Raw genomic sequence first — 22,020 nt, 5'->3', positions numbered from 1 at the left:
AAAAAGGTCAAGAAATTGATGATTTTTTTTACATTCTTTGATTTTTTCAAAACCCCTATACAAAATCCCAGATAGCCTAGGAAAATGGTTGAAATACTGGAATTTTTCTAAAAAATGCACTTTAACACGGGCTCTTACACGGAGAGAAATATTCAATAAAAATTACGTATCTTTTCCGTAATTCCGAAGCGAAATGTGGTTGTAGGAAATTTTACGGAGCTGTCGCGGAATTTTTCCAGAGCGATCCGTAAATTTTATTTGAATCTCCTGTGAAAAATTATGATACCGTCACTTAAATTTTCTGAATCGATTCCGTAATCGGTGAGCGAATTGTGAATTTCCGTCATCGGAATCTCGACCAATAGGAGGGCCGCATTTGATGTCACGTGGTACAACCTACANGCTGTCGCGGAATTTTTCCAGAGCGATCCGTAAATTTTATTTGAATCTCCTGTGAAAAATTATGATACCGTCACTTAAATTTTCTGAATCGATTCCGTAATCGGTGAGCGAATTGTGAATTTCCGTCATCGGAATCTCGACCAATAGGAGGGCCGCATTTGATGTCACGTGGTACAACCTACACGGTTTTATATCGGTAAAATTTGGTAAAACCACGGCACGTTGCTAAGGGAGACTAAACAAAATAATTGAAATGCGAAAGTGTAGGTTGTACCACATTGACATCAAATGCTGCCCTCCAGTGACCGAAATTCCGATGGAGGAAATACTCCTCCAAATACCCCTCGAGCTTCAAAATGCAACGGGTATTTCCCTCAACCTTCCCTGCAAACAAACGATCGTGTCAAGTTTTGTAGGAAAATCCCTCGCTCCTTGCGGGGTTTTTAAACCTACAGAACTTGACACTCTCGTATGTTTGCAACGAAGCTATCGGGAAATACCCGATCATTTTGAAGCTCTCGGGATATTACTACTGAATATTTCTCTCCGTGTACGGGAATTCGGAAAAAAAAAATATTAAAAATAGAAAAGAAGGCGACATTTCCCTGAAATTTCGCACTAGGGTGGAGCTTTCATGGAGGAACATAAAAAAAAATAATCCAAGTGGCCTAGGAGAATTCTTAGAAGGGATAATTAAAAAATCGCGGAGGGGTAAGCGCGGCAAATACGAATGGAGTTGTGATGATACATTTCGCTACGGGAAGGAGCATAACAGCTGAGTAAATCGGTGCTGCCAACTTATACCTCGAACGGCACGACGTCACTTTTTCTATCTATATTAATTATTTTCCGATTATCCAAAAGACAAGCTAGAAAAATGAAAGAAGGCTTGAAATATGTGGGAATAAATAAAGAAGTTATTAAAAAAATATTTCGAACACAAAAATGGTCGAAATAAATTGATTAGTTATTGTCCAGTTAAAATATTAAAAATAGTCCAGGGCCTCCAATTTTTGGAGTACAGAGATTTTTTTGTCAAAATTTTTGAAAAAATGTGTGCAATAACAATTACGAATTGGTTTTTTTGCAATTCACCTCTTACACAGCTCATTTCTTTTTTTTTAATTGCACCATACATGTGAAATAGCCCGAAAAATGTTTCTGAAAGAATCGACAATATATTTAAAATATTTTAATGACAATTTTTCTGCCTATTTTATGTTAATGGCGCAAATTTTTATATTAAACAAAACGGAATTAGCTGTGTAGAAATCTAATTTGAAAAGACTAATTCATAATTGTTATTGTACACATTTTTTCAATAATTTTGAAAAAAAAATCTCTGTTGCCCTCTGAAAACAAACAATAAACAATTAATTTTTTGCACTAATTATTCGTCTTTTAGACGTAATATAATCGATCTTCAATGCATAAGAAATTTGCGCGACTGTTAAAACTCATAGTAGTCTCCCCTTAAATGCATTCATCACAACGTGTGAATCCTAATAACAAAGAAGACTCTCTCCATTTTCCCTCTTTTTCTAATTAAATCCAATTCAACGTCTTGTATGAAAAAGAGCGAAGCGGGCGTGACCAACGTGAAATTCTTTTGATCGTTACGTTGAGCTTAGAAAGTCTAACTTTCATGCTCCAACGATCATCGATCGCGACCGGGCTTTTGCTGAGAACAGAAAATTACCCGAGAGTGCTGTTATGATTTTTCTTATTCACTCCCATTCAGTTTTGTACTTCCTGTAAACACGGGATGAAACAGGGTCGAAACGTGGGTAATTTACCTGCCATCAGTGGCACGATTTCTCGTATCAAATGAGTTATGTGATTAGAGGAAAATTTAACCCACATTTTCACAATAAAGTGAATAAAGCTTCCTCATCATTCTGATTTGACAGTTCTTCATTTGTCCGATTTTCGTAAAAGGATCGGTCGCTACGATATATATTTCCTCTTAGCAATTACGTTTGTAATTAGAACAGAATGTAATCCACATTCTTGCGTGTGGAAACATAAATGCACGCTTTTGAAATAACGAAATTCCTTCATGCTTTTGTTCCTCGCATTTTCACAAGGGGTGGTCGCACTTTTCTGTTATATCTTATCATCAATTTTTCAAGTGAACCTTACACGTGACATCGAGCCACGGAATACACAGCATTCGTTACCTTTGTCTGTTTTATTCATCTATTGACTGTACAGCGACAAAGTTAACGGTACACCAGTGTCTTGTTTTCTTTTTAACACATGAACGCCCACGTCTACCTTCGACACTGCGCTCCGTTCGTAAAACACCAGTATATTATCCTCAATAAAACGGATAAACGGTAGAAGAGGATGGATAATTCATTTCTCTCATTTCATTCAATTGTAATTATGAATAACTAGCGAACGGACGCTGCGCCCTTCGCTGGATTAATTTATACTATTTTATTTTATTTTATTTCCATTTCCGACTTCACGAGTAAATTCATTCAATTTTATCGATTTGTATTTTTATTGTATATATTTTTTCCTTAATTCGCACGTTACAACATTGAATGAAGGAAGTTGTTTTAAAGATCAATAAAAAGTGGTTTTTTGTGATCAAAACAAATACACAAAACAAAAGTCATTCGAAATCTCATTGAAATACACTGTTGGAAATTTTTTGAAATCCCATGGAAGATATTATAGTAAATCTCATGAGAGTGACATTGAATCGGATTTAGGGAAAAAATGGTTATGAAATTTAAAGTTTTAAGTAGAATTCACGGAAATTCATGAGTTTTCAGGGAGAATCAGATGGAAATTTCACAACTTGATTGAATTTTCATTGGAACATGAATATTCAGAAACAAAATGACATGAATTTTCAACTTTTCCCGGAATTTATCGGATTTTTATGAACTTTCACAGAATAATTGAACTGAAAAATCAAGTATTTTATTGATTTTCAGATCATTTGAACAGAAAATCAATGGAATGGAAATCAATGGAAAATTCAGACAAAAAATATTACCAGTGTAATAGAAAAATCTCTTCAAGTATTCCTGATCATTTTTAAAATCTATTCTTCCCTTCATATGGTAAAAGGATGTCGGTACTCCTCATTCTTATGGTCGGATTGCAATTATTATTATGAAAAGAAAATGAAAAAAGAATCAGAAGGGAATTATCGGCTAGAAAATTGATTTTTTTTTTTCATATTGACGAGAACTTCGAATCACTCAAGTATTAGAGGGATCTCAATAATTCAGCAAGAAGAAATTAAAAAAATGCAAAAAAAAGTGAGGAGGAAGAACTAAGGAAATTAATTTTTCACTGTCTCCGGAAAGTTTTAAAATCAATACATTTTTTCGAATAATGGAAGAACACCCACAAATACTTGGACATCCTTGCGTTTGGTTGATCCTATGTTTGTGCTCACGGAGAGAAATATTCAATAAAAATTACGTATCTTTTCCGTAATTCCGGAGCGAAATGTGGTTGTAGGAAATTTTACGAAACTGTCACGGAATTTTTCCACAGCGTTCCGTAATTTTTATCCGAATCTCTTGTGAAAAATTACGATACCGTCACTGAAATTTTCTGAGTCGATTCCGTAATCGGCGAGCGAATTGTGAGTTCCGTAATTTTTACTGAACATTTCTCTCCGTGCTGACTTTTTGTTTATTCATGTTTTGTTTATTTGTTTGCACATGATATGTTCCAACACTGATATAGAAGTAGTTTGACTAGGCGGAGATTGCCGGCAAGAGCCTGATGAAGCTGAAATAATTTAGCGAAACGTCGCACTATAACGATTTAATCAACGTCGTAATTATGTCTTCAATATCCCCTGACCTTTCTTATATTGACTAATATCATGGAGATGAGAGGAATCATTAATACTCATAAATTCGATTTCTATCCTTGTCTTATTTCGATAGAATAAATCAAATAAATGACACAAATTAAGAATTGGAGACTAAAAATTTTATGCGATTATAATTTATGTAATAATTTATCATCAACAAATGCATTGGAATATTGAGAACCCCTGGATCTTTCGAATAGAAACGAGGCGTAGGTTACGTTATACCAGCCGCAATTTTCTCGCTGGATATGTATACATGTACAGTGGGAGATCGAGCCAGCAGCCCAGGAGCCATAGCTTCCCCTCTCTCATACCATTGAGCATTTGTTTCTTAAATGTATTTATCTCTCTATACGTGTATTTAATGTATATATGTGGCATGAGATAGGGCCCACCAGTGTATCTCTCTGTTGCGCAGCTACTTCAGCCATTGCCCAAGGAAACTCTCCTTACTTCTTCCACTCTCTCAACTTCTTGACTTCTCCCGCGCCGTTGCGGAGTTAGGCCAGGCCTTCGCCTTTTATTACGAGTGAAAGTCGCCAAGTTTTAGGTGCAGGCGAAACATTTAATATTACACTGTACAAATCCACAACTCTCTGACTTATTACTCACACTTTCAGCTGTTATTTCCTTTGAGGTTTTCACGAATCTCTTGATTTCTTTATTCTCATTATTCGGGGAAATTCATGGCTTCGCAGAGAAAAAAGTTGCTGGTTTCTAGAATCAAGTTACTGATTTCATGAAACTCATGGTTCTACAAGGCACTGAGAATGAGAAATTGCTCACTTAGTTTCAGAGGAAAAATTCTTGGAATTCAGGAGCAAGAGAGTGTACTTATTTCAAGTGAGAAATGTTGTTAAGGATATCCAAGTTTCTTTTACTGTTTGGTAGAGACCACCTTACAGATTCAACCTTTTGCAATCACCAAATTCGTCAATTAAATTGCGTGAGAAAAATTTGAAAAAAATCGGTGAATATTTTGCTTTGTTAAAATCACGTTTTGCACAGAATTATTTTTTTTAACATTCGTTGTTTATAAATGAATATGGAATCGATTTCTGGTACAATTCTGAATATGAGTCAATTTTTTACGATTCCGAATAAATGATTGTTAAAGTGGAAAATTAATTGTTTATAAATTATTTATAGAAATTGCTCGTAATTTTCAACGATTGCAATTTTTTAATTATTTCATCAATCTTCCTCCAAAAGTAAATTTTGTATTTTTTTTTTGATTTTTAAAATGTTTTCTAACGGTTTAATATCGAGATTCAAAATCAGACCTGCAAAATTTAAATAACAAAATCATTGTAAAATGTCCGGAAACTTAGGGTCAAATGGGGTCAAATGAAAGCTCTGACGTTTGACTACAAAAGTAGAAAAGCATTTCAGTGGAGAAAAAATGTCCAAAGTACTTGGATATTCTTAAGGTTATGCAAGTATCTTTTACAGCTTGGTACAGGCCACCCTACCGATTCAACTTTTTTCAATCACCAAATTAATTAAGTACATTGCGTGAAAATTTTTTTTTGAAAATCATGAATATTTGGCTTTATTGAAATTACATTTTGCACAGAATTATTATTTTTTTAACATTCGTTGACCATAAATAAATATGAAATCGATTTCTAGTAAAATCCTGAATATGAAGAAATTTGTTTACGATTGCGAACAAATCAGTAGCGAAGTGGTAAAACGGTTTAAGTCGACTTATCTCTCAGTTGAGTTTTTGAGGAATATTTCGGAATCTAAGGGAGATAGTGAAATTTACGTAATTACATTTGTTGTAGCTCTCAATCGGCTCTACGAAACAGGTTATAACAAAAATTCTGCCATCTCCTTTAGATTCTGAGATATTCATTGAAAACGGGTCTATAGTCAAAATTGACTTGTCCCGTTTTACCACTTCGCTACTAAAATGATTTTTAAGGTGGAAAATTGGTTGTTTATAACTTATTTATTGAAAATGATCGTAATTTTCAAAAGTGGCAGTTTTAAAATTATTTTAGCAAACTTCCTCTAAAAGTGAAGTTTGTAATTTTTTTTCAGATTTTTAAAATGTGTTCTAACGGTTCAATATCGAGATTCAAAATCAGAACTGCAAAGTTTAATAATAAAATCATTGTGAAATGTCCGGAAAGTTGGGGTCAAATGGGCTCAAATCAATGCTCTGATGTTAGACTACAAAAATAGAAAAGCATTTCACTGGAGAAAAAATAGCCAAAGTATTTGGATATCCTTAACGTATATCCAAGTATTTTTACAGTTTGGTACAAGCCACACTATAGATTCAATGTTTTTCAATCATCAAATTTCTCAATTACATTGCGTGAGAAAAATGTGAAAAAAAATCATGAATATTTAGTTTCATTAAAATTGTGCAAATATGGAATGTTCACGGAAGGTTTCCATGATACGTATCTCACGGAACATATTAACAATTAATACCGATAGGTACCTTTGCTGACTGGGGAGGGTGATCTAGATCTTGGTATTTTTGCGATTTTTCTGATGACAGTCATTAGAATGTCAAAGCCAAGTTCAGCATGCTAATTTTCGAAAGAATCCTTTTATATCAATGTGCTGAGAGTACAAAAAACGAGACTTATTCCCAGTCATTTTCCATATGTAAATTGCGGGAACCCTAACGCACGCGAAAAGAATCTATGAAAAAAGCAGTAGAATTAGAATTTTTCTATACAACTTTTTCTATAAGAATTGCTTGACATAAATTATCTAGGTTTTTTAAATTCCATCTTTTCTGTTTTCTAATTAAGAAAAAAAAAACAAATCAGAAAAATTAGAATTGACTTTTGACTCTTTGGTGAATGACTATTTCTGTACAAAATTTTCTATCGAACATTTCTATTGTCCAGTATCAGAATTCTATTTAAAAAACGTCTATTGAAAAAAAAAAGCGTAGGGTAAGCTACCCAGTAGATGGACACTGCCCTATAGATGGACGAGCTACTTTTGGATAGGAAATTACGCAAAAAAATACTGAAATGTGAATTGTTGCTTTGAATTTTCACTAACTGTTGTGATTCTTAACCCCTGAGTGACGATTTACCCTAGAAAACGTGCGGAATTTTTCAATAGAATCGGTAAAAAAGAAATGCAATTTTCTAGCGAATTCGCTAGATTGTTTTATGAAATTCTTTGGTACATGGAAGATTGTAGACTGGCTCACCAAATTGTTCTTAGCGGTTTAATTTTTTAGGTAAATTTCTTTCCATGAAGAACCGTTGGATTTTTCTACTTTGGATAAGAAATGATTCGTAAACATGAGTAGATTGAAATTAGAACAAGAAAAATCATCCGTGCAACACTGTTCAAAATATTTAGAAATTTGATAGAAAATAGGGTAGTAATTTTCATGTCAGGGACATTGAATCCGATTTAGGGGAAAAATGGTTATGAAATTTCAAGTTTTAGACAAAAGTCAAAGAAATTCATGACTTCTCAGTGAGAGTGACATGGAAATTTTACAATTTGGTTGAATTTTCTATGGAACATGAAAATTCAGAAACAAAATGATTTGAATTTTCAATTTTTTGCTAAATTTTCCGATTTTTATGGAATAATTGAACTGAAAAATTGAGTATTTTATTGATTTTCTGCTAAAATTTTTTCCTAAAATTTCAGTGGAAATTAAACATGATAAAAATTTCCGGGATTCGACACGGAAAATTCAGCCGAAAATTTTTAACAGTGAAGATTGAGAATGTTCTCTATTTGAGGACGCGGATGTTCTTAATTCAAGAACCCCAAGGTTCTTATGCTCAGAAGTCAAAAGTTCTGAATTCCATAACCAAGATTTCTTTACGATAAGAAGGAGTCTCCCTCAAATTAAGGATAATTATCCTGCATTCATATTCAATTCAGTGAGAGTAAGAACTTTTTCCTCCGATTTGAAGGAAAATTTTCTTGAAATATGTGAAAATTTCTGCTCTTGTCCAAGACACGGTTATGCAATTCATAGATTCTTACTAAAAACTAGAAACTCTATTCCTCTGTTATTCTTTCTGCACCTAATCAAAAACTTTTTTTTATGCCGTAGGCTGCAGGGTTTCGTAAGTAGAGAATAAATTTTTTGTGTTTACGATAGTGAAGACGGGAGACATTGATATATTTTCGAGAATATTCTAATTGGAATATTTCAATTGGTGAATGCCACTCAAATAGCCCGAGGTTACACCTCATTTTCGTACCAAGGGCGCAACTCCCTTTCCCCATATATATAACTCCAGTAATAACTATCCCAATATAAAGGTCATTATGGTCTCGATTCCTCACCTCACATCCGGTCTAAAAGCAGTGCCAATTGCACACGAGAATGGAATGGCTGAAGAGATATTTTTGTTATTTCATTTGTGCCAAGAATTTTCAACGACAACTCGCAGGATGTTATTCATTCTGGAAAAATGTAACGTACGCCTGTATCTCTATCCTCGAACACAAAAGTTGTATTAACCCTGGAGTTATGGAGTGGTTTTAGACCCGAGAGAAAGCTGCGCCTTCGGTCACTGCAGAATGCACCCTATCGTGAAAAAAGAGATGATAAAAAAACGACTGTTGCTAGTGTGCCTGACCAGTTCTTTTCTTTTTGTCATGATTTGCAGAGCAACAGCATTTGTACAAAGGTGAGAGGAGATGGTATCGAGAAGAAAAATTCTATCCCGTTCGAGGGACAACCTCGCAGACGCTCAGTACGAGGATCAGGAAGAGGAGGATGTCTGGTATAATTTGGACAAGTTGTACAAGGTGAGCATCAATCTACGTCCTCCAAACGTCTTTTATTTTCGAGTTCTCTCACTCGAAGAGTTGTTCCCATGTTAATCCTTATTCGAGACAATACGTTAATTTCAATATCAATTATGAGAAAAAATTAATTGCTACCGAAGTGATTTTTTGGCCTCGGGGGAAAAAAATTTAACGATAAGAAAGGAAAGTTAATGATATGTTGTTCTCGAAATTCCAGGACCACATACAAGAGGTGTTGGACAAGTGGAATCAGATAGACGATGAGATCTGGGCAAAGGTGATCGTCTTCGAGCGAAACAGAAGAGTGGCAAAGGCGTACGCGCGGGCACCGGTTCTCACTGTCAATGGTTCCAATGATGGCTTCGATGGGTTTAGGTAAGTACTAGACTCGAAAGCTATGACCCAATTCTTTTTCACTTTATTTTTCTTATTACCAGTCACGTCTCACTTGTCGTGCGGGGAATCATATTGAACATTAGTCGGTCACATATGCTCGGAATTAATTATACTCAGGAGTATTTCGGAATTTCCGCTGTCTCGGAGCGAAATGGTGACCCGTACTGTGCCGAATTCAATATTTTTTTGGGGAGAAGGAATTTTCAACAGGATATGTGTCGTGACGTTTTTCAATATTCAAGAGGTTTCATCCAAAATCACGAACACCCAGAAAATTTTTCTGTATTTTTTATTTTCAAATGATAGACAGGGTTATCTTTTTCATGTTGATCAAATTTTCAATCTATCAATCAGAGTTACACGCACAAAAAAATTTAATAGAAAAACCTATCGAATTCGTTAGAAAATTCTATTGAATTTCTATCAAACTTTCTATTAGTTTTTGGCTGATTCTATTGACATTGTTCAGTAGGAAATATTTAATAGAAAAAGTCAACAGAAGTTTTTTTCATTCTATTTTTCTTTTTTTCTCATCAAGAAAATCAAACGAAAAAACTTAGAAAATTTGAGTCGAGGAAATTCTATAGAAAATATATCAATAGAATAAGTTGTATAGAAAAATTGAATTCTATTGACTTTTTCTACTGAATGTTTTCTATTGAACATTTCAATAGAATCGGCCAAAAACTAATAGAAATTCAATAGAATTTGCTAACGAATTCGATAGGTTTTTCTATTAAATTTTTTCGTCCGTGGAATCATTCAAAAATAAAAAGTTTAAGGGGAGACCGCAGGGAAATTTGAAAGTCTCTGGGTATTATGGAGACGCTTGGAAAAGTTTATAATATGTGTTGGAGGTGAAAAAAAAGACGGAAACAATCGAACTCTCTAATCTAAGGTTCGAAAGGGTCAAAACGGGTAAAAATGGGTCAAAATATACAAAAACGTCCAAGTGCCTCAATTTTCGACCGATTGAGCTGAAATTTGGGTTACCATAGTTGAGATATTATTATATTAAAAATATTAAAAATATATAATAGGAATAAAAATGGATAAAATTAAATTAAGCTAATAGTGAAGGCAGAAAATAAAATAAAACGGTATAAATTAATCTAGCCAGTCTTAATGAATTACAAATCCAAATTTCACCCCGGTCACCTCTTAAGATAGTAGGACTTGAATTATTCGGCCATTTTATATTATAATAAATTGGGGCATACCACTGGGGAGAAAAAATATAAAAATATGTAAAGAATTAATATTTTCAAAATCTGTCTTTGTTTTTTTGTGATTATTTCAACTGTGTGTAACTCAAATTCCAGCTCAATCGATTGAAAGATGAAGTACCCGGACGATTTTGTACATTTTGACCCATTTTAAGTCGTTCTGACCCTTGAGATGCTTCCGAAAATTTTGGAATTCGATTTTTTTCCACTTTTCATTCACCTACAACTCATATTATAAGCTTTTACAATCGTCTCTATAATACGCAGAGACTTTCAAATTTCACCGTGGTCTCCCCTTAATTAGGAGCATGGGCCATGGATGTGGATCATGGTTTTTGGATGAAATGACTATACAATTCTATTCCATGCACAGAGAGAAATAATCAAAATTACGTATCTTTTCCGTAATTCCGGAGTGAAATGTAGTTGTAGGAAATTTAACGGAATTGGAGCGTTCCGTATTTTTTACCTGAATCTCCTGTGAGAAATTACGATACCGTCGCTTAAATTTTCTGAGTCGATTCCGTAATCAGTGAGCGAACTGTGAGTTCCGTAATTTTTACTGAACATTTCTCTCCGTGTAATCAATTCGCAAATTTTTCACTTGAAATTTCCCAGTAGGCGAATTATTAAATTGAACATAAATCTCATAAGAGCCCGTTTATACTAGATTCGTTTATTCCATTTTCTCGAAGCTACACTGTTAAAAAATTTTGTCTGAAATTTCCGGTACACTTTTTGGAAATTTTCATCGAATTTAATTACCACTGGAATTTCAAGGAATTTCGTCGTTAAAAATTTAGAATTGTGTGGGAAAATCAAAGAGAACTCCAAATTTCAGTTCCATTGTCCCCTGAAAATAAATAGAAAAACAGGAAATTCCGGTAAATATATTCTTGAATTTTCAGGACAGTGACACTGAATGCGATTTAGGGGTAAAAAAATCATGAAATTTCAGATTTCACTGAAAATTCAATGTAATTTGGCAAAGTAGCTCTACCCTTCGGCCGGGCCTCTTCTTTTGGATATTTTCAGTTTAAAAATTTTTCAACTAAATTGCATGGAAAAAATTTGAAAAAATTCATACCCAGTCAGTATTATCTAAGTTAAATTTCGCAAAATATGGATATTTTTTCAAACATTTCCCTCTTATAAATAAATAATAAAACTTGTTTGCAAAATGGTAGTTTATTTTTTATGAGATGTCAAAAAAATTCTTGATTTTTTCACATCTAATGAAACAAAATTCAGATTTTAATCTTTGATTGCAATGGAAATGTTGATTTTCACATAACACACTGGTTAAATCCTGATTTTTAAACATTTCTTCTTTGAAAAACCAAAATGATAATTAAATTGAGAAAAAAAATTGAATTCCGAATCTAATCGAGTTTTCTGCAATTTTTTTGCAGTTTTCAATAATCTTTGAATTTACCGTAAGGGTAGAGCTACTTTAGAGTTCTAGAAATTTCAGTGAATCTGAACTTTCATAATTTTTTTCCCCTAAATTGCATTCAGCGTCACTGTCCTGAAAACTAGTAGTCAACTATCCATGAAATTTCATTTTTTTTTAACAGTGTACTGCAACACTTTTTTTGAATCATTCGAAATCTTGGCTTTGTATGTCTTTCCAATTTTCCTGGAACATGAAAAGAATCGATGTTCGGAAAATAAATAAACATCTAGTTTATTTATTTTCCGTATTATTTTAACAATATGTGGAAAATATTGATTTCCTAACATCAGTGAATTTTGATTGCATTTTTATTTGAAATGATGATGTCTTTTCAGTATTACTTTGGAATAATTATGTGACAATGTTGTTAAATTTCGATCTACAGGATAGGATTATGTGGATTTGATAATCCAATGAGAGACCCAAAAACAGAGGAAGCCAAAAGACATATAAATCAAGGAGTAAAGATCAAAATGGACGATCAAGGAAATATACTCATCAAGAGACTGTGTAAGAGTAATGTTTACATTAAAACAACACACCCAGAGGATAATGCCGTGGGTGCTGAGATACTGAGGAATTCACAGGGTGCCTTGGAGCACGAGAAACCGGGAAAAATATTTGACATGAACAAATACCAAACGAATTTGTCGAGAGAAACGAGGCGAGCTTATCCAGACAGAAAGAGATTAGAGAAACAGTGTCTAAGTGCTATTGTCTTTGTACGCACTGAGGCAGATTTATTACAGTGCCCTGTTTGGGTACTCATTGTCAATGTCGTGGGTTTGGATATGCTGAAATCAAAGTTGCCACCAAGTAAGTGTCACAAAATTACACCCAGAAAAAATAATCCTTATTTTGAGTTTTCAAAGGTGTCGAATGGAGACTTTCGGAAGTCTCAATTTGAGACTTTCGGAAGGATCAAATAAAGATTTTCGAGCGTCAATTTCAGACCTGAAAATCTCGATTTGATGTTTTTGAGTCTCAAGTTGAGAATTTCCAAAGTCCCAATTTGAGACTTCAAAATGTTAATTTTAACCTTCTGAAAGTCGTAACTTGCGTCTTTCAAATCTCAACTTGAGACTTTCTAAAGTCTCAATATCACATATTCAGAGAATTTAAATTCAGATTTTCAAGTCTCAAATTACGATTTCAAGTCTTAACTTGAGACATACGAAAGTTTCAACTTGAGACGTTTGAAAGTCTCAACTTGAGACGTTCGAAAGTCTCAAGTTAAGACTTGAGACTTTCGAAAATCTCCAGTCGAGACTTTCAGAACTCAATTTAGGATTTTCGAAAGTCTCAATTTGAGATCGTAAGTCTCAAATTGAAATTCTTTTTTTTGTATATTGTATCAATGGATGTAGTGATGAAATGGAGAACGTTATCAGTGGAATGATCTCAGTGACGAGTGATTTTAGACGGAAATATGGATAGACCATTTGTGGCTGAAGAAATTTTCAATTAACAATCTCTTTTGATATTTTCCCCTAGAATCATACATCAAGAGAACTAGATGATCGTTAACTAGATTAGAGCTGCGCAAAAATGTTCTGACACCCACATGGACCAGTCCAAATATGACAATTTTGGTCACATGATCAATTTATGATGACATGACCGTATAAATCGATGGTTTGCGATGAAATTCGCGTCACATGATCAAATTATGGACCGATCGCCACATTCCACCTAAATAGTGACGCACGAAAAAATATAATAGAAAAACCTATCAAATTCGTCAGAAAATTCTATTGAATTTCTATTGAACTTTCTATTAGTTTTTGGCTAATTCTATGGACCTGTTTAATAGAAAAAATCCAATAGAAAAAGTTAACAGAATTCGATTTTTCTATGTAACTTATTCTTTTCATATATTTTCTATAGAATTTGCTCGACTCAAATTTTCTGGGTTTTTTTCATTCTATTTTCCTTTGCTTCTCATCAAGAAAATCAAACGAAAAAACTTAGAAAATTTGAGCCGAGGAAATTCCATAGAAAATACCTGAATAGAATAAGTTATAAGCATTAATTTAGCTAAAATATTTAGCGAAACGTCGCAATTATGATAAATGAACAGACAGTGGTTATTTTTTTTCTCCAATAACCCTTGATTTTAGTCCTTCCAACTTACTAGCATAGGAGGGAATATTAAAATACTGTGTTATATAAATTCTACATAACCATCGTATTCGATTTAAATAACAATAACATCGTCAAACTATTCAAATTATTTCAAATCGTAAAAATATTACGTTACATGCTCGTAAATGTATCATATAACAAACAAGTGGACCATTGCATTTTTTTATTAATGGGCAATTTGCCTCCGAATGGGTCCTCTTTTTTGTAAGTCTTATTTCACTATTCCATTCTTCCAAGGAAAAATGAAGACAAAAGACCACATACATACATCCACCACCTAAAAATCACATATTCGGGCTTTTTAGACCATATTTACACGAAGAGAAATGTTCAGTAAAAATTACGAAACTCACAGTTCGCTCACCGATTACGGAATCGACTCAGAAAATTAAGTGACGGTATCGTAATTGTTCACAGTAGATTCACTACAAAAACCAGGTGTCTGACAGCTACACGGAGAGAAATATTCAATAAAAATTACGTATCTTTTCCGTAATTCCGGAGCGAAATGTGGTTGTAGGAAATTTTACGGAACTGTCACGGAATTTTTCCAGAACGTTCCGTAATTTTTATCTGAATCTCCTGTGAAAAATTACGGTACCGTCACTTAAATTTTCTGAGTCGATTCCGTAATCGATGAGCGAACTGTGAGTTGCGTAATTTTTACTGAACATTTCTCTCCGTGTATCTGAATTTAATATGTCAGATGGTAAAAAACGTCTGAATCTTCAAAAGTGTCTGAAAATTTGACTAATGTCTGAAACTTTCAACCACCATTTCTGTCTAAAAATGATGGTAGACATTTTTTGTGTCTGAAATTCAGTTATTTATGAGTGATTCAAACATTTCACTATTAAGATATTTCACCTGATTCAAACGGCAAAGTCCATTCAAACATTAATTTTTAAGATATTTCTCATGTCTGAAAAGTTGACTCATCCACTGCAAAAACTAGGTGCCTAACCACCATCTGAATTTAAGATGGCAGATGGCAAAAAACGTCTGAATCTTTAAAAGTGTCTGAAAATCTAAGTGATGTCTGAAAATTTCAAACACCGCTTGGGTCCGAAACTGAATCTTGATGTCTGAAATTGAAATACCTCCATTAATTCAGACACATTTTAATGTCTCAAAAGTGTCTACAAAATCGTCCCAAAAGTGTTTGAAAAGTGTATTCAGACATTAGTTTTCGTCGTGTTCAAATAAAAATTGCGCAAATAAAAATTGGTCTGGAAAAATTCCGTGATTTTAGGTAATAATTACGTGACAGCTCCGTAAAATTTCCTACAACCACATTGCGCTTCGGAATTACGGAAGAGATACGTAATTTTTATTGAATACTTCTCTCCGTGTAGCTACCCTACACCCTAGCACAAAAAATTGTAAACTTAAATTTCTACGATTACAAAGCTTCCATTCTGTGTCAAAAAGCGGTCATATTAACACCTCTTAACGGAATGATCAACAAGATGTAGAAAATTGACTCGTTACGTCTCATCGGGCATCACTGCATTCACATCGAATCGTTTGAAACATTGAACAATGTTAATCAATTTTTGTACATCAGTTTTAGCTCTTCAAAGGCCCGTTGACATTAAAAACCGCCCGCGAATTCCAATCCCCGATGAGGATCCCTACAGCGTCGCAGGTGTTTCCTCGTCTTCCGGTCCCAGTGACGGGAGAGACATGAGCAGAGATCCAAGACAGGAATCGATATATGGGCACTCGTCAAGTTACCATCAACGCCGAGCGGAAAGACCGCCGAAACTTCCGCCAAGGGAGAACCTTTATGGCCATGGCATTCCTAAGGTACTTATCATCAATCATACGCATCATTACCACAATGCTCATTGCTGGTCAATAACTGAGGATGGCCTGGATTACCTTTCGGCATTAAATTTTTATCGAGTACACTTTGTTCGGAATTGAAAGTGGAAGTGAAATTTTTTATGTTCTTTCGTGTGTAGATCACCCGTGGGAGGGGAGGGGGGGGGGGGAANATCGCTGAGCAAAAAATTTTCCAGTTTTCAAGTAACTATTCAAGTGTGCATTTGAACATTTTTTGAATATTGATTTTATTTATCAGATTGATTTTTTTCTCATCACCTACGGGTGTCAAATAATTTTTATTGGATGTTTTTCTAAGTATTGAAATAATATTAAAATGCGTCTCGAGTTGCTAAACCTGTCGAGTGTTTTCTCTCCTTCAGTTTCATGGTTCAACCGATATCTTTCCCATGATGCTCACTGACATTCGAATCATGCCCCTGCGCGTGAGGGCGTAATTACCCCGAAACTCACAATTTTTCGAATCATTTGTTCAAATAACTTTCTTATGAAATCTGAAAAAAATCTGAAACTTATACGTGTTTTCAAGAAAGATTTGATTGATCACCGACTAGTTTTTCCTCAATAGTTCATTATTTTTTTGGGTGCCATGGAAATTTCCCTAATTGAGAGTGGGGTAACCTCCCCAGGGAACAATTTTTACGGATGCTATCTAAGTCCCTAGCAAGACCGGTAAATATCCGGAAATTTATCGGTAAATTATTAGCTGGGTCGGACGTTGTAGCTGGGAATTACAAAAACATCCAAATTTCATTTTTTTTTCTTGAAACTGAGATCTGAAAAAAATGTGCAAGAATTCTCAATAACGCAACATACTCAGACATTTCTCCCCTCAGTTTCCCAATTCTTTTTCATTATTTTGACTTTTTACACGAAACACCTCCAAATAGTACGGATTGCAGTGATGAGAATTCATTTGAGAAAACGGGATTGTCCGGTAGATTATTCCTCCTAATAATGTTGGCCAAGGAAGTGTCATTAGTTACGTTGAATTATGCATCTGTAATCCCGCCCTAATTGGATTTATCCGTTATTCCCATCTTAGTTATTCTTATTTCTCATTCAAGCTTTTCGGATACCGTAGAGTATAAACATAAAATTTGAAAATTTACTCAAGCAATTAGTTGGAAAATCGTTGTCACCGTTCTGGAAGATAATCCAAGGGCCTTAATCCCGAAACTTTACGTCATGTCTAAAAATAATTGGACTTTAATTCTTCTTCCACTCGTGTTCAGCCCGATTACGATGATATCGAAGACGACTATGGTACAAGCAACGGTCGACCTACAGTCTTAGTTGCCGACGAGAAAAAGAGTAAAAAGAATGACAGTAAAAAGTACGATGATCCTTACTACTGTGGATTGCGTGCACGAGTACCAAATTTCGTAAAGATGGCAAAAAACAGTCAACATCAACCGAAGATGCATCCGTCGTACGGCCACGTAAGACCGTCATACGCCGGCCCAACCGGATACACTAGTAGTCAATCGTCACAAATTTATGCAAGTCATGCACCGATTAAAAGACCCCCTATCATGTACCACGCTAGAAGCTTTGAGAGTGGACTAGGTGAGTATTTGACCAGACGTATGATGAAATTCTCATTTTTTTCGCCGCATTGTGTACAGAGTATCCCAAAACGATTGAATGTGATTCTAAAAAAAAGGATGAAAGAGGATGCAATTTTCAGTCCAAAGTCCCCTTTCGACTTTTGGCTCTGAACGTTGGTTAACGAGTTGCAAATGGCGCGATTGCGATTCCTTTAGCGCCACGATTTAACATATGTTTTCCGTACCATTTTTCACCAGGATTACGGGGAAAATGATGAAGAAAATTCCATCTCCATTATTTCTCAAACACAAGGACAAACGCAAAGTTTTCAACATTTCTCGCGCAAGCGTTCGGAATTTTTTAACCTGCAAAACTCGACACCTTCATTTGTTTGGAACGAAATTATCGCGAAATACCCGATAATTTTGAAGCTCTCGTGGTATTACATATCGCGTGCAAATGGAAAAAGGTCGTATGCGCCAAAAAAAAAATCCTCAAAAGTTGGCTTTACAATGATTCTAAAGAGCCCAAATCGTCCAGATTTCATGTTGCCTAGATTAGGTTCATACGATCTTTTTCCATTTAGCACGCGATATGAAAATTTCAAGAAAACGGTGGCCTTCTGTTACCCCTTAAGGATTGACGTAAGCTATTTTCGCGCCATTTTTTTACAAGAGTAAATTTTTTTATGGTCAAATGTCATGAAACTTCGGCAAATCGTTCTTCGAACAATTATAAGATGATCGATCTATCGCTCAGCTCTTCATTATATTGTCGATATCAACTTTTCAACTTTTTCAACAAAAAGTTGATATCGACAATATGAACAACTCTTTTTTGTTGAAAAAATTGAAAAGTTGATATCGACAATATGACGCAGAGCTAAACTATAGATCGATCATCTTATAATTGTTCGAAGAACGATTTGCCGAAGTTTCATGACATTTGACCATAAAAAAAATTTACTCTTGTAAAAAAATGGCGCGAAAATAGCTTACGTCAATCCTTAATCCTAGTTGGTCACCACATGCGACCCGACGATTGGTCACCTCCGCAAGGATTCGCCTCCATGTTATTTTGGTTCAAGCATTGCCGAATTCGCACAACAAACGATTGCATTCAACGTGGAAAAAACTTCTTTGTTTGTCAGAAGTAATGCATGTTCTTTGAGAATTCCGCATGCTATCTAATTTTAAAAAATACTATGATTTTCTAGAGACTTTAATTGATAAATTAATTTTTTTATTATTCGGCTCAGCTAATCGATGGTAAAAAAGGCGCGCTCTGGCGCTTCCTTAGGTGACTAATCGGGGTTAATATGGGAGGTCCCGCGTTGGGAGGTCCCGCGAACACAAGGATTAAATACTCTCGTAAACCCTTTAGGGGCAAACCCAACCTTCACTTTAAATCATCGAGAGAATCTCTATTTGATATAGAAATTAAGTTATGAAAATAATAATCATTATAACGATGAATTAAATTAACAAGCTGATGAATTTCTCAAGAAATGATCAACTGATTTCTGTTATAGTAATGCCAGCTCGACAACGTTGCCATTCGTCAACTTTATTAATCAATGAAAAGCGTTAGTTAGGTAAGGAATAACCGGTTTTGCGGTCAGGGGAGACAAAAAAGAAACTAAATTTAAACTCTGATGACAATGAGGCCGACGTTTGGACCCATCTGCGGGTCCTCTTCTTGGAAAGCAAAATACAGAGAAAAGCCTTTCATAACAATGACCCAAATCGTTGCAAAACAAATTGCAAAAATTAATGAAACTCATTCCGTCGTTATGCTGTCAAAAATGAACACATAACGGCGAGTAAAATAAAAGAGAACAGAATACAGTGGATACTCCCTATGATTTCGCTTCTCTAACATTTCAATTGGGGAAGTTGACTCCCCCCACCATTAGCAATTTAAGCGTGTGTAAGTAGTGTGTGGGCTCCTCTGCGCGATAAGAATGCGCAATAGGACCACTAGTGGGATGAGAGGATTGGAACAGACAGATTCTCTTTCTCTATTCCTCTTTCTACTCAGTCAAATCATCGACGTATGACGGAAGCAGGGGCTTCCCAATGATTTAAATTTGTCGAATTCGTTCCCCTGAAGCTGAAATCTTAGGGAATATCACTGTTAGAAATTTTTTTTGAAGAAATTGTTGCTTGAATTTGCAAAATATTTAATAATTTGGATTGTCATGTGTCAAATAGAAATTCCATTAAATACTCAAAAATTCAACTGATTGTTAAAAATTTTACGATTTTTTAACTTGAAATTTTAGAAGTAATTTTCAAACAATGTATCCATGATGCAAATGAACCGAAATTAATCAAATGTCGGGTTTCACCTTTGTGGAGTCAGCCAATTTGATTCCACCAAGAAAGCCGATTATTTCAATAGCGAAGTGGTAAAACGGTATAAGTCAATTTTGACTATTGACCAGTTTTCAATAAATATCTCGGAATGTAAGGGAGATAGCAAAATTGTTGTTATAACCTTTTTTGTAGAGCCGATTGAGAACTATAACAAATTTCATTACAAAATTTCGCTACCTCCGTTAGATTCGGAAATATTCCTCAAAAACTCAACTGGGAGATAAGTCGACATAAACCGGTTTACCACTTCGCTACTGATTTTTTTCCCAATCGATTTATGAATTAGCAATTGGTTAACAATCACCTGGAGCCAAAAGCCTAAGAGCAACTTTTTTGACTCAGAATTTCACCCCCTTTAATCAGAATTTCACCCCCTCTAATTTCGATCGAGTTTTGGGACACTCTGTACTTGATCCTCCAGTCGATTGTGTTCACAATAATCAAAGGAAGCCTTTCGTTTGTAGATTCCGATGATCGAGTAGATTCACCGTACAACCACATTTATGGAAGATTACCAATACCCACGAGAGGCGTCATCCCGCCCACACCACGTGCTATGTACATCGGAGAATGGGATTAACAATTGACACGTTTAATCTCCTATTTTGTATGTACCTATAAACTGTATATTGTTAATATACCACATAAATACTCATATTTTTTATGACACTTTAATGGACTTTGTTTATTCCCGGCATTCCTTTTTGTAATAAAATGTGTATGTTCATATGAAAAGAGCCTCAGTTCGTCGCATCGTCGAGATAATCATGTTTCTGGATTACTTACTCCCATCTGAGGAGAGATCATTCTAGGGATTTAACAAGATGTGAGGGTCAAAATATAGCTGTCAAAATCTAAGTGTCAAACTACATGGGTCAAAATCTAAGGCTCATGAGGGTCAAAATACAAAGGTCTAAATATAAGGGTCACAAGCGTCAAAATGTACGGATCATACGTGTCAAAAAATAGGAGTCTGGATATAAGGGTCAAAATCTAAGAATCAAAATCCAAGGGTCACATGGGTCAAAATATAAGAGTTAAAATTGAAACGTCAAAATCTAAGGGTCACATAACGGGTAGAATTAACCAACGATCTAATGCAATGGGTAAAAGGGTCGCCTCACATGCGAGAGATTTCGGGTTCGATTCCCGATCGGGTAGGATGAAGATGATCGAACCATTCAGTCTTGATCAAGCGACCGCTACAATAGATCTTGATAGATTTAGGTGGCATAGGGCGCTTCGCGCGCCTAGTCGCTCCATTCTAGAGTTATATGAGTGAAGTCAGGGCGTGACGTACGCCTAGCCATCTTACTCTAGAATGCCTCTTTAACTTGTAACCTTAATCGGTAGAATTGAGTTTTCATGTGCTATCTATTAATTCCATACATGGAAAATACCAGACCTCATAAGGAAAATAGGACTTGTTGGCCGCTCGTCTTTGTCTTCTAGAAACATACATTTTTTTCAACTGATAAACAGAGTTATCTTCTTCATGTTGATAAAAATTTCAATCCATCAAGGCGATTTGATTGTTTTGAAATGAAGTCGATAATATATACTGAATGTATTTTTTAATCCCAAGTTTGGGTTTTAAATGATAAATTTTTGTCTTCATCGTCAAATATGTCTTCAAAAACGATTCAGGACGACTCTAGAGGTCATAAATGATCATTTCGGTTTACCAAAACCTCTGCACCGAATTTTTCTCAATCATAAGAAATGTTGGTTTTACACGTTCCTCTATCAGTCTAAAAAATTGCAGAAGATAGCATAAAAAATAGATTTTCAGAAAATGGTTAAATATCCGTAATCCAACCATTTGCATTCATTTCTTGTAATTCCAAACTCCTCAGCCATTGACGATGATTTATGCAGTTTTACTTTGATGCCTTATGAAAACTCATGGTGAGTTTGGAACTCCTCGAGTCATTGTACCTTTTCGTTGCTGGAATGATAAAAAAAAAGAAAGAAGAAAAGTTTACACAGAAATTAGGGGAGAGT

At 34.9% G+C, this 22,020-nt stretch overlaps 1 protein-coding gene across 2 annotated transcripts in view; it reads left to right on the top strand.

Moving 5' to 3' along the window:
• LOC107036149 overlaps positions 1–20,683 on the top strand; it is a 24,316-nt gene extending 3,633 nt beyond the window's left edge. The window contains exons 2-7 of one of the 2 annotated variants that reach the window (XM_015253895.2): positions 8,875–9,016; positions 9,234–9,391; positions 12,480–12,910; positions 15,807–16,048; positions 17,323–17,656; positions 20,481–20,683. In XM_015253895.2, the coding sequence (XP_015109381.1) occupies positions 8,906–9,016; positions 9,234–9,391; positions 12,480–12,910; positions 15,807–16,048; positions 17,323–17,656; positions 20,481–20,596 (1,392 nt within the window). In that variant the 5' untranslated portion in view covers positions 8,875–8,905 and the 3' untranslated portion in view covers positions 20,597–20,683. Of the gene's footprint in view, positions 1–8,874; positions 9,017–9,233; positions 9,392–12,479; positions 12,911–15,806; positions 16,049–17,322; positions 17,657–20,466 lie in introns of both variants that reach the window. The other variant, XM_015253896.1, reaches the window with a different exon arrangement.
• The last annotated feature ends 1,337 nt before the right edge of the window (positions 20,684–22,020 follow it).

Source organism: Diachasma alloeum, unplaced genomic scaffold (assembly GCF_001412515.2).
Source record: "Diachasma alloeum isolate Michigan unplaced genomic scaffold, Dall2.0 Dall_scaffold_00206, whole genome shotgun sequence".
Lineage (NCBI taxonomy): Eukaryota > Metazoa > Arthropoda > Insecta > Hymenoptera > Braconidae > Diachasma > Diachasma alloeum.
The sequence above is the reverse complement of the archived record's forward strand: the minus strand, read 5'-3'. Positions and strand labels throughout refer to the sequence as shown.